This window comes from Amphiprion ocellaris, chromosome 3 (assembly GCF_022539595.1).
Source record: "Amphiprion ocellaris isolate individual 3 ecotype Okinawa chromosome 3, ASM2253959v1, whole genome shotgun sequence".
Lineage (NCBI taxonomy): Eukaryota > Metazoa > Chordata > Actinopteri > Pomacentridae > Amphiprion > Amphiprion ocellaris.
In genome coordinates, this window is record NC_072768.1 from 37,980,558 (window position 1) to 38,001,109 (window position 20,552).

The following is a 20,552-nucleotide window of genomic DNA, read 5'->3' on the forward strand; positions in this document are numbered from 1 at the left end:
CTGTTACTGTACAATATTTGTACAGTGCAGCAGCCATTTTATCAAGTTGTTTACATTTCATATGGACAGCTTTGAAAGGAATAAACCTTTAGAACTAGAAGTACTTAGACAGGAAGTAGTATTTTAGGTGGAATAAACCTTTAGAACCATAACTCTAGTACTATTAAGGTGCATTAAACCTAATAAATCATAAGTACTTGGACATAAAGGGATGTTTTATTTGGAACAAACCTTTAAAATCCAAAGTTACACACTTTAGCAACCATAAAACACACAATACTGGACACACAAACCAAACGAAGGACAGTGTCAGAGGGCATTGATTTTATTTTCACAAGATAAATATACAAAAGAAAAGTGCTGCAGAGTAGAAATGAACCCTCAGTGTGGAAACGGACGAGAAACTGAAAACGTGAAGCTGCTCCGTCACACGTGGAGGGTCGGCTTCGTCCCGCTGATCATCACAAACAAACAAACAAAAAATCAACCACATCTGGTTCTTCATCTCCAGTAACTTTATCAACGATCAGAGTTCTACCTTCATCCTGGGAATATTCCCAGAGTTCCATAGAGGTGGGTCCAGATTTATCACTTTTTAATGGACTTTTTCCATCATTTCTGATCCTCAGAACTTCATCAGTCCAGCAGATAGAACCAGGACATTTAGGAGGAGAAACACACCTGAGTTCTGGTAAAATCTGACACCAGATCAGTTTCACATCAGAGCAACTCAGAGCACACAGAGTTGTTCTTTTGTATGAAACGTGCTGTACAAATACAGACGCCTTGCCTTGTCTTGCCTTTACGTCCATCCAGGTGAGAACCAGAACGACACGAAAACTGTCCACAACTTGAAAAATGACTGGAAATTTGTCCGAAATGGATCTGAATGATTCCAATTGACTCAAAAATCTGTCCATGACTGAAGAATGATGCAAAACTACTGAGAATATTTTCAAAATGACACAAAGCTGTCTAAAATGACTTCAAAATGACTCCAATTTTGTCCAAAATGACTGAAATATTTGTCATTTCATTTATATTGACATTTTCCAGATGAAAAACACATCTGAGTTCTGTTGAAAACTGACACCAAATCAGATTTACATCCATCCAGGTGTCACAGTCTGAAGAGCATTTTGACTCATTTTGGACATTTTTGAGCCATTTCTACAGTTTTTGAGTTCTTTTGGACAATTTTCAGGTCTTTTTGGACACAATTTCAGGTCCTTTTGAACATTTTTTTGAATAATTTGGGGAAGTATTGAGTAATTTTGAAAGACGTCATTTTTTTTGGACAAATCTTAAAGATTTTTGTCTAATTTCAGACGACTTACATGTACTTTGACAAATTTTTGATGAAAAACACATTTGAGTTCTGCTAAAAACTGACACCAGATCAGACAATTCTTGACCCAGAAATTGGATCATTTTCAAGCAATTTAGGACCATTTTCATGTCATTTTCAACAAATTTCCTGTAATTTTGGTTCACTTTTGAGTCATTTTCTATTATTTGTGAAGGATCGTGGACTCATTTTGTGTCATTCTGCAAATTTTCTGTCAATTTGGATCATTTTTGGGTAATTTTAGGTGAATTCTGACTCATTCTGGACAATTTTCTTGTCATTTTCAACAAGTTTTACATCAACTTGGATTTTTTCCTGTCATTTTGGATCATTTTTGTGTCTTTGGGATCATTTTGAGTCATTTCGGACAAATTTCATGTCATTCTGAACTAATTTTCTGTAATTTTGGATTATTTTTGAGTCATTTTGGACAAATTTAATGTCATTCTGGACTCGCCTCTGTGGACTTTAAGGACCTGGAACTCTGAAATATCCACAGTATGAAGGTAGAACTCTGATCATTAATAAAGTTACTGCAGATGAAGAACCAGATGATTCTGAGGAGGTCTGGTAGTTGATTTATTTTCTTCAGATTTAGTTCTGACGCTGCTCCTCTCCATCTACTGCATCAACAGGAAGTGAACTTTAAAAGGTGAACCAGCTGCTTTTACTCTGAAGTGACTTTTCCTCTGGATGGAGACGGAGGAGCTTCCCAAAATATCCAAACCTGGTTTCAGTTACATCAAACACCCAAAACTGCAAAAAGGAGACGGGAGATAAAAGCTGTCCACCTGTGACGGACACCGGAGACGAAGAGACGGTTCCTCTAAACTAGCGTCCTTCAGGCACTGGCGGAGGAAGCACCTAAAGCAAGCGTCCTGCATCCCAAAATAAGGCGTTTCAAGCGAAAAACAAACAAATACAGGCATGAGAGAGGAGAAAGGAAGCGAATGTCAGCCACCGAGAAACAGAAGGATTGTCTTTGTGAGGACGAATCCCATAAATGAAGGAGAATCTGGAGTTTTAGTGTCAATTTCTAAGTATTAAATTTACATTTTATCCTTCCTTTTAGCAGATTCGTCCATTTAAACCCACAAAAAAAACCACATAAAAACGCCCCCACCTGCACCGAAACCCTTATAATCGCTATATTAAAACTATTCATTTGTCAAATGTGTGTTTTTTGTTTCTCTATGATCCAGAACTTCAGATTTGAAGGTAAAAGGAGATCCGCTGAGGGACCGGAGAGGAAGCCGGATGGGACCGGGAAGGTGAACCGTAGAGACTCTTCTCAGGTGGTGTTTCTGTCGGCTGTGTTCGTACGTATTTATAGATCGGCGGGGGGAGGGGGGTAATCAATAGGCTCGTTACGTCCTCCCGGTCGGAACAGTTCAATAGAAACACACTCAGCCTCCCGGCGACGCTAAAACTCGTCCTCTTCCTCGCCGCCGTCGACTCATAGAGCAGATTTTAGTTCCTCAGAGCCGCCAACCTGGAACACAAACATACCAGAGTTTAAGATGGAGCAACTATACTACATTTACTACACTACACTGCAAAATTATTTAGATCTTTTAAACATTTTTTGGGTCATTTTACTGTTATTTTACATAATTTTCCCTACTTTGTTAAATTACAAACAATAAACAGTAAAGAGACAGAAAAATAATATTCATTTAATAATGTCTAAAAATGGGTATATTTTAGTTTTATTTTAAATAACAGTTTGCTGTTTTTACAGTGTTTCACTGTAAAAATACACTATTATTTTTACTGTATTTAACCCTCCTGTTGTCCTCATTTAAGGGCACCAAAAAATATTGTTTCCTTGTCTGAAAAAAAATCCAAAAATTCAGCAAAATAATTCCCCAAATTTCTGAAAATTTGCAAAACCTTTAGGAAGAAAATTTCAATAATTCCTTAAAAGTCTTCCTTAAAAGTTTTATTTAAAAAAAAAAAAATCCCCCCATATTTGGCAAGAAGGTTCTTGCAAATACTTTCAAAAATGAGTAAAAATCTTCCCCCCAAAAAATCCTAAAAATATCTAAAGTGAGTCCATATATATCCAGTAAAATTTCTAATATTTTCTTTAAGAACATTCACAAAAAATCAACCAAAATCCAGTGAAATTTGTTGGATTTTGGTTGATTTTTATGTGAATGTTCTTAAGAAACATTTTTAACATTTTTTTTCCACCAAAAAATGTTCAAAGATTTCCCAAAAATGTTGAAAATGTGGACATCAGAAGTTTCACTGTGAAAATATGTATTTTTTCCCCACATTTTCAAACTTTAAAACGGGTCAATTTTGACCTGCAAGACGACACGAGGGTTAAATCAGCAAAAAATGTTATTTTACAGATATTCCTGTTGTAAGTTACAGATAACGGTTTAGAATTACAGAAAAAGAATATTAATTGACACGTTGAAAAACAGTTCAAAACTGTAAATAATGTCTACTTAAAAAAGGTACTTTTAACAAATAACAATTTGCTCTTTTACAGTGTTTGACTCCAAAATTACACTTTTCTTTTTCTTTTTTTTTTTTTTTTTTTTAACTGTTTTTAAAATCTAAATAATATTTAAAAATAACACTAAAATATTGTTATTTTACAGCTATATCTGCTGTAAAATACAAATACAGTGAGATCTGTAGTGGTAAACCTTTGGAACGAAGACAGCACATGATGATGATGACAGAGAAGGAAACATATAGATATGATGTGAGCAGGGATGCATTATTTTCACATTATTATTTAAGCTTTTTGTCAACAAAATGCTAGAAAATATTATAAAAATATACGTACAACTAAAATGACTTTGTTAAATACCAGTTTCGACTGATTAAATTAATAAAAGACTGAAAAACTTGCATTTTTTTTGCCTCTAAACCTGCCTGTATGTCACCCAGCTCTCCTCTAACACCAACACTAACCCAGATTTCATGTTCTTACCGTCGGGACAGCAGGTCCTCCTTCTCCTGGCTCCGTGAACTCTCTCCTCCCACCACTGATGTGGCTCCAGCAGGCAGCTGGTTGAGCTGGTCCATCACCTCCAGGCCGCTCTCTTCTGCTATCTGGTGGATCAGATCGTCCACCTGCTCCTGAGGCGTAGTCAGAGTCATCGCCGAGCTCATCGAGTCCTCCATCACCTGGAAGACAGGACAGAGGCAGGTTAGAGGCTGGTTTAAGACTTTCTAAACCTCTGAAGCCCCAAAACCAACTGATGGCTTTCAAGAACTGCTAAACTGACATCATTTATCAGTCAGAAACTGAAAAAATAAGATTTCTCAGATTTTCATGTGTGACATGCTGTTCCATCAGAAAAAAACAACTAAATTTAAGCTTAAAATCGTGACATTTCATCAAAAGTCAATTTCATCTACGTATCTCATTTCAAAATTTCAAAAGTGATACATTTAGAGTTTCCATGTTGAACTGCAGGCAGTGTTTCTACAGAGAGACTGAGAGGAAAATCAAAGCTACTGGATGAATAAAATAAATGCATCATGGCTCAGAAACAGTGAACAGAGGAGCAAGTTGTTGGAGATACATTCAGCATGGAGAAACATCTTTCTATGGATGATGAACATAAACATGGCATATTTGGGAGGAAAATAATTTCTTTCATCAATAACTGGAGACCATTAACCACCACAGTCTTTGTCATGGTGCCCATTGCTAGTTAGACGTTGTTTAAAATGACAAAAAAAAAGGTCCAGACTGCCTCAAATTATCAATATTTATTAAAAAATTGTCCTTCTGAGCAAGGTTTGAGCAATTTTGAATTAGTTCTGAGGTATTCTGGAGAGTTTTTGAATTATTTGGGCAATTTGACTCAACCAAAAGATTGTTAAAACATTACTCTGTTTGATTAAATTACAGACAATAACCAGCAAAATCGCAAAAATGTATTAATTTATATACCAACCATAAAATACACTGTAAATAATATCAACAGTTTTATAGATAACTGACATTAACAAAAAATAGAAAATGGCAAATAATACCTCAAAAATCACAGTAAAAATTTCAATTTTACATATCGGCAAACTTGTAAATAATCTCCAGAAATAAAATGAGCATTTTTTAAGTAGTAATTTATCCTTTTACATTTTTTAAACTGTTATGTTATAGAATTTCTCTGTTTTAAGAATTAACAGATAATATTTCATAACAGAGAAAAAAAGTATTAATTTACATATTAAGGACAAAAAAAACTAAAATAAATAACATTTTTTATACTGTTATGTTATAGAATTTCTTTGTTTTGTGAAATTATGGATAATATCTAATAAGAACAGGGAAAAGGTAATAATATAGATGTTAACAACAAAAAATAGGCCAAAACTTTAAATAACTTCCAAAAATTCAAAAATGTGTAATTTTATAAACAGTAATTTATCATTTTACATTCTTTAAATAAATGTTATGTTATAAAATTTCCTTGTTTTGTGTAATTACAGATAATATCTCATAAGAACAGAGAGAAAAAGTAATAATTTACATGTTAATGACAAAAAAAGTGCAAATAATGTCCATAAATTAAAAATGAAGGGTTAGGGTTAGGTTAATTTGATTCATTAAAAATCAGTATTTTTATGTATGGTACTTTGTTCGTCTACAACATTTGAAGATAAAATCACACATTTTGTTCCCATTTTTTATAATAAATTGTGTTTAAAATCAGAAAAACTAGAATTATTTTGCAGATATTTGCCATCATTCAAAAGAAAATTATGTATATTAGGGATTGGAAATCTGAATTTCTACAAATGTAAACTGGTTCTTCTACGATATGAGACGATAAAATTAGACTTTCTAACTGTATTTAAATCAGATTTAAATGGAAGCTGTTAATAATAAACCGTAAACACTCACCGAGGTGTGGACGTCCAGGTTCTGGACTTGGGTTTCAAACTTGTCCATGACAGCAGAGACCTTCTGGAGGTCCATGGAGTTCAGAGCTTTGTCCAGAGCTTTGGTCACCTGACCCATGTTTTTGGTCACCTGGTGGGAACATGACAAACACGGACGTTGTTTTGACAGCGACAGAAAGGAAATCTTGTGTTTAACCCTCGTGTCGTCCTGCGGGTCAAATTAACCCGTTTCAAAGTTTGAAAATGTGGAAAAAATACATTTTCAAAGTGAAACTTCTGATGTCCACATTTTCAACATTTTTGGGAAATTTTTGAACATCTTTTTTGGGGAAAAAAAGAAATGTTAAAAAAAATGTTTCTTTAAGAACTTTCAGAAAAAAAAATCTACAAAATCCAGCGAATTTTGCTGGATTTTGTAGATTTTTTTCTGAATGTTCTTAAAGAAAATATTAGAACTTTTACTGATATACGGTATATGTAATCACTTTCGATATTTTTAAGATTTTTTCGGACGATTTTTATTCATTTTTTAAAAATATTTACAATTTTTATTATTATAATCTTAAAATTTTTATTTCTTGCCAAATTTGGGGATTTTAAAAAAATAAAACTTTTAAGAGAAACTTCTATGGAATTTTTGGAATTTTCTTTTTGAAGATGTTGCAAATTTTTATAAATTTGGGGAATTTTTTTTTTCTTTTGCTAAATTTTGGGATTTTTTTTTTCAGATAAGGGAAAAATATTACTTTGGTGCCCGTAAATGAGGACAACAGGAGGGTTCAAAAAGCTGCGTTTAGCCGTGTGTTTTGAAGTTTTGAAGCTCACGGCCTTCATGGTGACGGCGGTCTGGACTTTGGAGGCCACGGCGTCGACTCGTGACGCCATCCTCAGCCAGTTCAGGCCTTCGTTCTTTTTCCGGATGGCGTTCTCTGCGTAGACTCGAGCACATTCCACGTTTTTCTGTTGCAAAGCCTGTTGACGGGACACAAACGCAGCTCTGTTAATATATAAATACAGCATTTACACGTGTTAAAACAGTCACGCTAGTGCAGCACTGATTAGTCTGTAGTTTAAACATCACACTAAAGGATCACTGATAACAGAAAGCTGCAAATAATAATAATGATTTTTATTCTCAAGACACCGACAGAGCTCTTTTAACCCTACAGAGTCCAGCGTAGCGGCGGCGCTACGACTGAATATTCATTTTTGACTGTTGGTAGATTTGAAACCAGATAAGACAGATAGTCCATCATTCTTTTTGCATATTAAATCTGGGGAGTTCCACTCACATTTCACACATTCTCCAGGTCTCAGAGCGTTTTTTCATTGCAGTGATGGGTTTGTAAAAATACACAATAAAGTGCACGGAAAAAAAATCTTTATAAACCAGACCACGGGATATTGAGCAACTTTTTTACACATTTGAGGGATACAGCTATGAAATTTACGTATTTTGAATTATATGTAAAAAAAAAAAAAAAAAAAAAACAACAACTGTTTTTCAGGTTTATTGCACTTTTAAGCAACTTATTGTAGTAGTTAAGACATAAGTAATTACATATTATTAATAATATTATTGTGATATAAGGGTTATATTGATGTAAAGCAATAAAAATAATCCAAAACATTGCACTGCAGTATGTAGAAATGTAAGAATATGTCCTAGTGGACTTGCACTATGGTAGGTCTAAAAGGGGTAAGCTAAAATGTAGACACTGAATAGAAGGTTTAATAATTTCTGATTAGTAGTAGTATTTACTTGAATTAATAATATTTTTTTGCAAACCTAAAAAAAGAAAATGCATTTCAAATTGCTTTTATGATGAATTTATTTGGATTCCTTGTGCTATATTTTTGTGTTTTGCTTCTAAATTACAGTACAACACAAAAAATTAATTTTGTAAATTCTGTTTTTAACGAAGCTTCTCTATTTTCAGAAGGTGTTTCCAAACTTTTGAGTGTTAGTGTGCTGTCTAGTAACAACCAGACAGGTGATGATTAGCGTTGATCACGAGTCTTTCAGCAGTAAAAAGAACAAAAAGAACAAACAGCAGCACACTCTACCAGTCAAACGTTTGGACACACCTTCTCAGTCAATGCTTTTTGATTTATTTGTATTATTTTTTACATTGTAGATTAATACTGAAGATTAACACGTTTTTGTTTATAACATAATTCCATATGTATTCTTTTATAGTTTTGATGTCTTCGGTATTAATCTACTATAAATAAATAAATACCATTAAATGAGAGGGTGTGTCCAAACTTTTGACTGGTAGAGGAGGTATCAATTAAACAGAAAACGAGAAGTGCAGACGGTCAACAGTTAAACATCTCTGCTGAAAAAGATAATAAAAGCTTGGTCATGTTGGCTGCAAACTGCTTTTAAAACAGGAAGGGAGCGGCCGATGACGGAGCAGCTCTGGAAACTATGAAGGAAGAAACGACATGTTCATTTCAACCATACAGTTGATGATTTCAACAGAGCCACTCCTTGTTCAGGAGCTGTACTGCCCTCTGCTGACTCATATAAACCAGAAAACAAGAAAACAAGCACAGATGGGATTATAAATAACATATGGAGCCCTAAAAACCAACAAAAGACAACTGCAGAGTAGAAAAACTGAAAATAAAACTGAACAAATCAATAAATACCCAGTAGAGCATCAGTTAAGTGTAAAAAATTACGTTAAACCTGCAATAAGTGAATTAATTTTATTCATTTGTTGAACTTTTGCTATTAGAGCCTCCAAATGGTTACATTTTATATTGACTCAATGCAGATTTTTGCTTCTTTTAAAGAATTTCTTCCAACTTTTCTCTTCACAAAAGCTTTTGAAACTTTTCTTAATTGCATTTTTTTTTTTACTATTATTTACCTGATCTTATTAATTTTACTGTTTTTATTCCTCTTGGCTTAATTCTCATTTTAATTTTCAAGTCTTCTTCAGCTTTTTTGTATTTATACTTTTACTTCCATTTATTTGATCTTTTTTACATTTTTGCTTTCTATGAACTTGTCGCCTTTTTCAACCTTTTCTCTTTGTAAAAGATTTTGAAATATTGTTTTATATTTAGATTTTTTTATTCACATTTATTTAATCTGATTAATTTTTCAGTTTCTGTTCCTCATGTCACTCAGATTTAATTTTTGCTTCACTTTTCAAGTCTTTTTCTCTTTGTGAAAGCTTTTGAAATGTTTTTTATTCACATTTTTATTTGATTTTATTCATTTTAATGTTTTTATTCCTCTGTACTCACGTCGCTCAGCCTCATTCCCAAATCGTTTTTCAAGGCCAGCTTAATTTTTATAATATTTTTATGAACTAAAATGACATGTAGCGGAAATTCTTCAGGCTCAACATCAATCATATCACAGTTAAAGTCATTGAAAACACATTATTTTTCCTCATTGTAACGTCTGATGTGAAGACTAACTGTTTAATAAAGAGCCAGGTTAGTGGATTTCTTAATTTTTAAACAAGTGTAAATGATGTTAAGAGTCGCTGCTGTTTGTTTTGGAGTTTTGCCGACAGCGTTTAGCGTCTGCTGCTCCTTTTACCGTCCATTCCAGCATCCGACTAATCGATAAACACATTAGAGGACTGCTGCTGGCCGGTAATGAACTACATCGGATCCACTTTCTTCACTCAGAGCCTCTTTCCTGGGATGTAGCCAGATAACAGAGGAAGTCAGCAGAATAAAAGCAGATACTGAGTGGAAGTAAAAGATTTCTAGATGCTAAACACAAACAGCCGCACCCAACACCTGATCTTCAGCCTCTACAGAATTCAATGAACATTATTGATCTGTTAAAACAGACAAAGAGATGTCCAGAATGTGACTGATAAAATCTGCTTTACATTGTTGTCTTGTGCTAAACTTAGAGCAGCTAATGAACCGGACAGAGTTCTGCTGCTGGTTAGACGACTTTAAATTCGACATTAAAACTGGCTGCTAACAAAACACGTTTTTACCCACATTTTCAATAATTTACGAACACTTCGACTGTTTCAGGGATAAAGTACAGATACAGACTGAAAATAATGACTGGAGAGTAACAGAAGAAGTACAGATCGTTAAATACAGACTCCGAGGGATGGACTCACCTTCTTGACTTTGGCCTGCTCCTTCTCTGACTCCTTCTCGGCCTTCTTGGCGAGTCTCTCAAGCTGCTTGGATGTGAACTGTGAACCAAAGAATTAATTAAATGAATACTCCATGTTTTATTTGTCTGTCTGGTAAGAATTAAACATATTTAGAGGAACGTACCTTTAGTTGGAAGAGTGTTTCTGCAGACAGAAAGGGAGAGTCTATATTATATTTAACTGTCACACATGTATATAGAGACTTTACTTTTACACACAGCATCTGGACATACTGAATTCCAAAACAACACATCTATCTGTCAAGGAATGTTCCACAGACCTTCTTAATGTCACATAAAACGACACCAACATCTCATTCACACATGTATCTGACATAAAACCAATGACAACAATAACAGTTGCATTAATATTTAACACCTGCAAGAATGTTTTCTGACATCTGTGTCTCCGTTTTGTCCAATAAAATGACCCAAAGCGGACTCTTATAAACAGCAGATTGCTAACAGGTGGATGTTTAATATCATTTCTTGCTATTTAGTTTACATTTTGTTCTTATTTTAATTTGCTTTATTAATATTATTTTTTAGACACTATTCCTTGGCATCCAATTTGACACTTTGGATTCTTTCATTTTTCTTTTTTGGGGTTTCTATTTAACTAGTAACTTCTCTGAAATTATGTATATTTCACTAACTTTTGTTTCTTGTACTCTCTCAATGTCCTCCAGGATGGATAAAGCTGATCTTATCTTAATTACATTTTTGCTGTATTAACAGTCAGCTGTCGTGAAGTTTGTAAGGGAATATTAATCTTCTGACAGCCCACAACCATAAGCAAAAGAAGCTAGAACTGTCAGAGTCCTACAGCAGAAGGTTTATAATTCATGTTTACATCCACATGATGAATGTATGTACAATATTCACTCTTTTAATAATATATTTTAGCTCCAGTTTGGTCCAATTTCACATATTTGTAGCTATAAATTGAAAACTATCTCCTGTTTACTTATCTGGCAAGCACAGATTAGCATTAATATTTAAAGTTTGTGCGATTAATCCATGTAAAATATTCACTCTTCTTGTAAAACACTTCTATAAACTCAAAACTTACATATTTGTTGATTATAAATTGCAAATAATTTCAGATTTGCTTATCTGACAGATAAAAAAATTAACATTTTCATTGATGTTTGTATCCATATGATGAATGTATGTGTAAAATTCACTTTATTCACAACATATTTTAGCTCCAGTTTGGTCTCTACCACCAGAAAAAGGTTGCAAAACATTTTTATAAACTTTAAATATATAAACTTCACTCTTCTTGTAAAATACTTCTATAAATTTTATATATTTGTTGATTATAAATCGCAAATAATTTCAGATTTCAAATCAAATCAAATCAAACTTTATTTATAGAGCACTTTTCATACAGTTAAAAATGCAACGCAAAGTGCTTTACAACATTAAAAACATTAAAAACAAGAAAACCCATCCCTCCCTCCCTCCATATATACATATATGCACACAACTGCAGAAGCACGCACACGTACACACACACACACACACACACACACACACACACACACACACACACACACACACACACACACACACACACACACACACACACACACACACAGACACACACACACACACACACACACACACACACACCCACAGACACACCCTCCCACCACTGACAGTAGGGAGACATGGCATGCATGGCATTCCTTATCTGGCAGATTAAAAATGTACACAAATGTGTGAAATCAAAAGTTTATAAGTGTTTTCCACCTTTTTTTTTGTGGTGGAGACCAAACTGGAGCTAAAGTATGTTGTTAATAGAGTGAATATTGTACATAAGTGCATCATGTGGATGTAAACATGAATTAAGACTTTCTAAGGAATAAAATTCCATACTTTTAAAGACTAATCAAGCTTTGCAAACACCCTAGTTGCTAGAAAGTAAAGGCTTTCTACTGAATTAAAAACAGCTGTAATGACTGGAAAAGTGAGATTATGTCCAGCATCCTTTACTTCTGACCAGATTCACATGTGATGAATGTTTCAAAGAACAGCTGAAAAAACATTTGTGCCGAACCCTGACTCAGACATTTGTGTCTTTTGAATGATATTCGGGTTCTAGAGCATAGAGAACATGACATCAGGTAAAATTTTGACTTCTTGTTCTCAAAATATAAACTCAACTACATACACAGTTTCTTTCGCTGACAAAAGCAGTTATACGAAACCCTCAACTTCGGATTTTTCTCCATAAATCCCTAATTTAGTGTGAGTAAATAGTTTTTAAAAAAAGAAAGTGTAAATTTTCTGAATCCAGCTTCTAACTTGTGAATAGTTATTTACAATAATACACCTGCCAAATTTTGGGGATTTTTTTTTCTAAAATACAACTTCTCAGGGAAATTTTTAAGGAATTATTGGAATTTTCTTCCTGAAGGTTTTGCAAATTTTCAGAAATTTGGGGAATTTTTTTGCTAAATTTTTTTAAGACAAGGATGTCCGTAAATGAAGACAACAGGAGGGTTAATACAGACAATAAATGTGTTTAATTAACAACTTAACAAATTGGAAAATTTACAGAAAATGTAAATTGGAACATGCTTTCATATTAAATTCAATTCATATATATATATTTTACTGTCTGTCGTTTTCTCAAACTGATTAGTCTATTAAAAAATTAGCAATTAACACTTGACAGCTAATTGATTAATTGGTTGCAAAACTAACTAATAAATAAAGTAAACAAAGTCTAGATAAAGTTTTGTTTTCTGGAAAGGTTGTCCTTGAAACACTATTAACTTTCGGCTCATTATGACTTTAATGCTGTATTTAGCTCATTTAAGATACCTTAAACATATAATTAACAAAAAAAAAAAAAAAAAACATACTCTGGATAAAAATAATGAGTTCTCACCCTGCTGTATTTTTTTGGGCAACTACAAACCTGAGGAGTGTCTAAATTTGTCAACATTTGTCGAAGCTACTAATTAAAATGTGAATGGACTGTCACATTCTTCAGTTATTAGTCATTAGCTGAGAAAACATACAGCGACAGGCAGTGCTAATGGAACAAACTCAAACACACCAACGGTTAAATAAATAATCGGTCTGTAAACTACAGTTAAAGTGTCTGACAAACGGAGGAGCTGAAAATCCACAGGTCTGACAGCTAACCCGGCTAGCCACACACCCAAGCTAACAGGCTAATGTTAGTGCCCGTCTTGATCTTCGTCCTGAAGCTAAAAACTGAGGACAAGTCTCCTCACACCGACCGTTCAGCTCTGAAAACACGACTTACCGTCCATGTCGACGCGAATATGACGCTAACTGACCGCGGAAAATGTGTTTTTCGGCGCCTCCAGAAGCTCGTCTTGATTTGTTTTGATGCAACCGAGTGGCTTCCTGGTCCAACAGTAGTCACGTGATTGGAATTTTTCTTCTTCTTCGTCTTTTCTCAAGTCAATCCTCGGTTGGTGCAGCTCGTTAAGTGAAATATCGCCATCTAGAGGTCAAACACTGCTCTACACGGGCCTGTATTAGAATATAGGCGTAATATAAATAAAATGAAATAAATGGAGAAAACCTCGACTAAGTTAAGAATTGTGTAATATTTATACATTATATAAAACATTATGCAACGTGTTCCACATTCCACTTTACATAACTGATTTATAAAACACTCCAGGCGCTGCAGAACTTCCTCAAAAATCCTCACGTTTTTAAAGTTTCGTCCGTTTTGAAGTAATTCACCGATAATTGTCAGCTCAGCCACTGGTTCTATAGCATATATAATTTGTCAATAGTTAATTCGGCTTATTTAATTTTCTAAAATTGCAGTGTTTTGGTTAAAAACGGGGTTTAAGTTGACGAGCAAAGCGTAGCTTACTGTATGCTCGTACAGGCGCTGCAGAACTTCCTTTAAAATCCTCACGTTTTTAAAGTTTCTTCCCTTTTTAAGTAATTCACCGATAATTGTCAATTCATCCACTGGTGCTATAGTATATCTAAACTGTTAATACTTAATTCGGCATATTTAATTTCCAAAATTGCACAATATTTGGTTTAAAAACACAGTTAAAGTTGACGCTGAAGGTGTAGCTTACTGTATGTCAGTCCATTGGTAGTGAGCGGAGTGCTTCAGAACTCCCTTGAAAATGTTCACATTTTTAGGATTCTTTCATCGTTAACTTTACTAGCAATTGTGAGTATATTCAATTCTACATAGCAAAATATATGTTGGTAATAGCTAATTCGGCTAGTTTATTTTTTTTTTAATTTTTAAATTTTTTTAAATTTATTTATTTTTTTAATTTTATTTATTTATTTTTTTTCGGCTAGTTTAAAATTCCAAAATCGGAATGATAGGTAATATTTATCAAGAGACACTATAGACGCTGAACTTTAAAAATCCTCACATTTTTAAAGTTTCGTCTGTTTTAAAGTAATTCATTGATAATTGCCAGTTCATTCACTAGTGCTATAGTATATATAAACTGTTTATAGTTAATTCGACATATTTAACTTTCCAAAATTGTACAATATTTGGTTTAAAAACATAGTTAAAGTTGACGCTGACGGTGTAGCTTACTGTATGCCAGTACATTGGTAGGGAGTGGCGTGCTTCAGAACTCCCTTGAAAATGTTCACGTTTTTAAGATTCTTTCATCGTTAAAATACTTTACTAACAATTGTGAGTAAATTCAATGGTGTATAGCAAATTATAAGTTGGTAATAGCTAATTCGGCTAGTTTAAAATTCCAAAATAGGAATGACGTGATATTTACTGGTATTACCAGTAGTATTACCTGTTACTGTACCTGTAAATGCACAGGCGACTGTGGTCCGAGATACCAGCCTAGACTGTCATTCACAGTACAGCCGGACCCTGATTAACTTTGTCGGTGAAAACTGTTATTTATTCGGTGTTTCAGGCAGTCGCAGACATGTCCAACCTCAATAAGATACTCGGCGGCGGGGAGAGGGTGAGGAAGACTACTGGCCAACAGGCGGGGATCCCGGAGCTTACAGAGACCGAGGAGCGGCTGCTGAAAAAGAGAGAATTTCTGAAAGAAAAGATCGAGCAGGAGCTTCTGTTTACCAAGAAAAACAGCAGAACGAACAGAAAATGTGAGATATTCGAGAGAAAAGTGCATTTCTTTCATAAAACAAATATGTGGACAAATCACAAAATGGCGGTGCTAGCTAGCGATAAGGCTAGTTAGCAAGCTAATTAGCATGTTGGCTAAATAGCGGAATCTGTAATGGAAAGACATTAGTTAAGTGGAAATACTAAGCTAAATATACAAAAAAAGTGTAAAGAAAAGAAAAATAACGGATGTATCAGTGGGAAAATACTAATAAATGCTGACAAAGTTTGAAGTAACTGATTAAGGCTAAACTGGTTAGCTAAAAGTAGCTAGTATGTGTGTAAAAAAAAAAAAAGAAAAAAAAAGAAGCCAAATTCAGTGGATACATGTTGGAAATGGGCAAAGGATAAATGATTGAAATAGCCAGCTAAAAAAATAGGAATAAAAGTTTAAAATGCTAAAAGTAGTAGATACATTTTGAAAAAGCTAAAAATAAATATTAGAACTACGAGAAATAATGAATAAATGGTTGAAATAGATAGCAAAAATGAGAATAAAAGTTTCAAAAGCTAAAAGAGGTGGATGCATTTTGAAAAAGCTAAAAATTAATATTTAAAATATGAAAATAATGAATAAATGGTAAAGTAATTAGCTAAAAGTAGTGTGTAAATGTTTACAACACTCATTTTAGTGGGCAAATGTATGAACTAATTTGCTAAAAGTAGTGGACAAATGTTGAAAAGCTGTTAGTAATAATAAGTACTTTAAATAATTTGCTATATGTAGTGGATAGATGCTTTTAAAAATTTAAACTAATTAATACATTTTGAAAAAGCTCAAAAAATGTTGAAAAAGATGAAAATAATGAATGGTTGAACTAGGCAGCTAAAGGTAGTTGACAAATTTTGAAAAACTTCAAACTAACTATTTGGTCCTAGTAGATATAGCTCACTAATTTCGATCAAATCAGTGTAATATTTTATTTATTATGTATGTTCTATCTGTTAATATACTGTTTCTTTCCAGTGGCTCTGGAGGCGCTGATGAGGAAGATGCGTCACGAGAAACAACTTGAAATCACTGATTGTGCTTTGACGGCCATGACAGCTGCTCAGAAAAACATGTAAGTAGAAAGATAACAGCGTAGGAGGAAATGTGACTTACTGGCATGTGTGAATATCAGAAAAACGGAGCAGAATGAGATAAGATTTGTGTCATGTTATGCTGTGGAATTTGAATACACACCAGTGATGCAGTTTTAAAGAGGAGTTTAAATGAGTTTTCTGCTGGCTGTTGCAGAGAATTTGTCCACAAAGTGACCGACCTGATGAAGGAGCATCATGTGACTGAAGACATACCAGACAGCATCTGCTCCTCTGCAGGCATGGAAGTGGAATTTGATGAGGTCCGTGACAGTATGATCTTGTTTTCAGGTCGTTTTAATGTTTTCTTTTGTTTTATTTTCTGCTTATTTGCACAGAATAAACTGTACAAATGATATATTTGTTTAACAGTTAGAATTTTTTGAAAAATTTACTAATATTTTACAGATTTTTCCTTTTTTTTCAGTTACAGGTAACATTTGATAAGTCACAGAAAAAGTATTAATTTACATAATAAACTTAAAGTGTTTCCACGTCAAAATCTCTATTTTTAAATGTAGTAATTGCTAAAAGATGCAAAAATGTCACTAAAAGATGGAAAAATGACATCAAAAGCTTCAAAAATATCACTGAAAGATGCAAAAAAGTCACTACAAGATGGAAAATGTCACTAAAAGGTGCAAAAATGTCCCAAAGATGCAAAATTCACTACAAGATGGAAAAATTATGCAAAATATCACTAAAAGATGCCAAAATGTCACAGAAAGATGCAAAAATATCACTTAAAGATGGAAAAATGACACAAGAAGACACAAAAATGTCACTGACATGCAAAAAAGTCACTATGAGATGGAACAATGACACAAAAGATGCAAAAATATCACTAAAAGATGGAAAAACATTGCAAAAAGATGCAGAAATGACACAAAAAGACGCAATAATAGCACTAAAAGATGCAGATATGACACCAAAAGGTGCAAAAAGATGGAAAAATGACCCAAGAAGATGCAAAAATGTCACTAAAAGATGCAAAAGTGTCACGGAAAGATGAAAAAATCGCACAAAAACATGCAAAAATAAAATTAGAAGTGTTTTTTTATAGTATTGTACAGCAAGTTTTTCAGAGTATATATTAACCTTTAATGTTACTAACCTGCCTGTCCTGTCTTGAATAACAAAAATGGCACAAAAAGATGCAGAAATGACACCAAAAGATGCAAAAATATCACTATATATACAAATACATATATTGTTTGTGTTCCACCTGATGATGAAAACCTTCTAGAGGTGTTCCTGTTTGTGTTTCCTTCAGGATGTGCTGCTGGCAGAGCTGGAGAAGCTGCAGGAGAATCTGGACGAGAGTCTCTTTGAGATGGATGGAAAAGAGGACAGAGTGTCGTCACTGCAGCTGTCCACCGAATCACCTTCATCTCCTGGTAGGAAACATCTGCAGACCTACTACCACTTCTAGCACGTTTAGTAACTTCATATTTGCTGCTTTAACCCTCTGGACCCCAACAGGTTTCTGGCTGTTGTTTTGTTGTTGCTCCTGCAGCATTTTTTCTCACCGTGGAATCATTTTTCACTGCAAAGAAGAGACAAAAATGGCACGAAAAAATGCAAAAATGACACATAAAGATACAAAAATGCCACTAAAGGGTGCAAAAATGGTCACAAAAAGATGCAAAATGACCCATAAAAGATGTAAAATGTCACTGAAAGATGTAAAAATGACCAAAGAAGATGCAAAAAGTCACATGAAGATGCAAAAATGTCACAAAAAGATGGAAAAATGTCAATAAAAGATGCAAAAATGTCAATAAAAGATGCAAAAATGACCAAAGAAGATGCAAAAAGTCACATAAAAATGTAAAAATGACTCTTAAACATGCAAAAATGTCACAAAAGATGCAAAAAGTCACTAAAAGATACAGAAATGGCACTATAAGATGCAAAAATGTCACTAAAAGATGCAAATATTACCCAAAAAGATGTAAAAATGTCACCTAAAGATGTAAAAATGTCACTAAAAGATGCAAAAATGTCAAGAAAAGATGTAAAAATGTCACAAAAGATGCAAAAATAATCTAAAAATATGCAAAAATGGCACTGAAAGATGGAAAAATGTCACTAACAGATGCAAAAATGTCACAAAAAGATGCAGAAGTGTCACTAAAATGCAAACGTCACAAAATGATGCAAAAAAATCTAAAAAGGTGCAAAAATGTCATTAAAAGATGCAAAATGTCAAAAAGATGCAAAAATGACACAAAAAGATGCAAAAATGTCAATAAAAGATGAAAAATGACACTAAAAGAAAAAATCTAACTGAAAGATGCAAAAATGACACTAAAAGATGCAAAACTGTCCCTTTAAGATGCACAATTGTCACTAAAAGATGGAAAATGACACAAAAGATGCAAAATAATCTAAAAAGATGAAAAAATATCACTAAAAGATGCAAAAATATCACTAAAAGCTGGAAACATGACACAAAAGATGCAGAAATGACACTAAAAGATGCCAAAATAATCTAAACCGATGCAAAAATGTCACTATAATTTGCAAAATGACACTAAAAGATGCAAAAATGACACTAAAAAATGCAAAAATGACACTAAAAGATGCAAAATGACACAAAAAGATGCAAAAATACAACTAAAAGGTGAAAAATTGCAATAAAAGATGAAAAAATCTAACTGAAAGATGCAAAAATGTCACTAAAAGAAGATGATAGTTGCAGCTTCTACAAGTTCCTCAGTTTTTGTTTTTTTTCTTCCGTAAAGCCGAGATGGACGAAGAGGAGATTGAAGAACAGCTGGAATATCTTCAGCGTTGGGCGAGGGAACCTTTAGAGACACAACAAAAGCACACCGACGTTTAGAAGACGAGAATGAAGCGCCGGATGGAATTAAAACTCAGCAATTAAACATTACTGTTTGTGAGTTTTTTTGTGTTTTTTGGGGACGTTTGTCATCGTTGCCCTTCAGTAAAGTCAGGAGAATCACTGAATGTGTTGAACTAAACCAATCAGAACTGCAGAAATCCAATTGTAGGGAGGTGTTGCGTCATTAATTGATCCACTTTGACGTCACTAAACGACTTCATGATGCTATTTATGTTTGTCAGCATGCATGGTGTCCTTTCTGTCGAACTGCAGCCACTGTTTCATCTGGTTCCTACTTTAAAAACCTTCTCAACGGTGTTTTTATATAAGTTTATCTCACTTTCTGCAGTGTGTAGCTGCAAGGTTCTCTTCAGGTTAGCTGTTAGCTGTTAGCTGTTAGCTGTGGAGTTACTGTTTCTAATCGTTTAATTTTATTTTTAAAAAAAATAAACACTTAAAACCTCACTAACTGGATCCGGTAGTAGATGGTGATTTAATCTGCTCCCATTTCATCATTTTGTTGCACTTTTGTTGCAGTAATCGTCTCTTTGGAGTCATTTGAGTTGAGTTTGCTCCTTTTTTCAGTTGTTTTTGTGGTCATTTTTTGTGTTATTTTTATGTTTTTTGTCTTTTTACAATAACTTTTTCATCCTTTTATATCCTTTATATCTCCTTTCAGACCCTTTGTGTCTGTTCGCAGTCTTTTTTGTCCATTTTTGTTTGTCTTTGTAGTCATTTTATCTCTATTTGCAGTTGTTTTGTGTATTTTTCCGGTAGTTTTGTGTGTCTTTGTAGTCATTTTGTCTCTATTTGCAGTTGTTGTGTGTATTTTTCCGGTAGTTTTGTGTGTCTTTTAATCATTTTGTCTCTATTTGCAGTTGTTTTGTGTATTTTTCCGGTAGTTTTGTGTGTCTTTTAGTCATTTTGTTTATATTTGCAGTTGTTTTGTATATTTTTCTGATATTTTGTGTGTTTTTTAGTCATTTTGTCTCTATTTGCTGTTGTTTTGTGTAGTTTTCTGGTAGTTTTGTGTGTCTTTTAGTCATTTTGTCTCTATTTGCAGTTGTTTTGTGTATTTTTCCGGTAGTTTTGTGTGTCTTTTAGTCATTTT

At 33.7% G+C, this 20,552-nt stretch overlaps 2 protein-coding genes across 2 annotated transcripts; one reads left to right on the forward strand and one right to left on the reverse strand.

Annotated features, from left to right (window-relative positions):
- Positions 1-309: 309 nt before the first annotated feature.
- On the reverse strand, positions 310-13,800 carry chmp1a (charged multivesicular body protein 1A). Its single transcript, XM_055009339.1, has 7 exons — positions 13,663-13,800; positions 10,502-10,521; positions 10,339-10,416; positions 7,052-7,198; positions 6,228-6,356; positions 4,302-4,498; positions 310-2,840 (listed from the first exon to the last, which is right to left on the reverse strand). The coding sequence occupies exons 1-7, from the start codon at positions 13,667-13,669 to the stop codon at positions 2,819-2,821; spliced, it is 600 nt and encodes a 199-aa protein (XP_054865314.1). The 5' UTR covers positions 13,670-13,800; the 3' UTR covers positions 310-2,818.
- Positions 13,801-15,114: 1,314 nt separating this feature from the next.
- Positions 15,115-19,899, forward strand: LOC111577168 (charged multivesicular body protein 4b-like). The gene is made up of 5 exons (XM_023283305.2): positions 15,115-15,491; positions 16,478-16,574; positions 16,751-16,856; positions 17,867-17,990; positions 19,341-19,899. Exons 1-5 carry the CDS (start codon positions 15,308-15,310, stop codon positions 19,436-19,438), a joined length of 609 nt encoding a protein of 202 aa, XP_023139073.1. The 5' UTR covers positions 15,115-15,307; the 3' UTR covers positions 19,439-19,899.
- Positions 19,900-20,552: the final 653 nt, after the last annotated feature.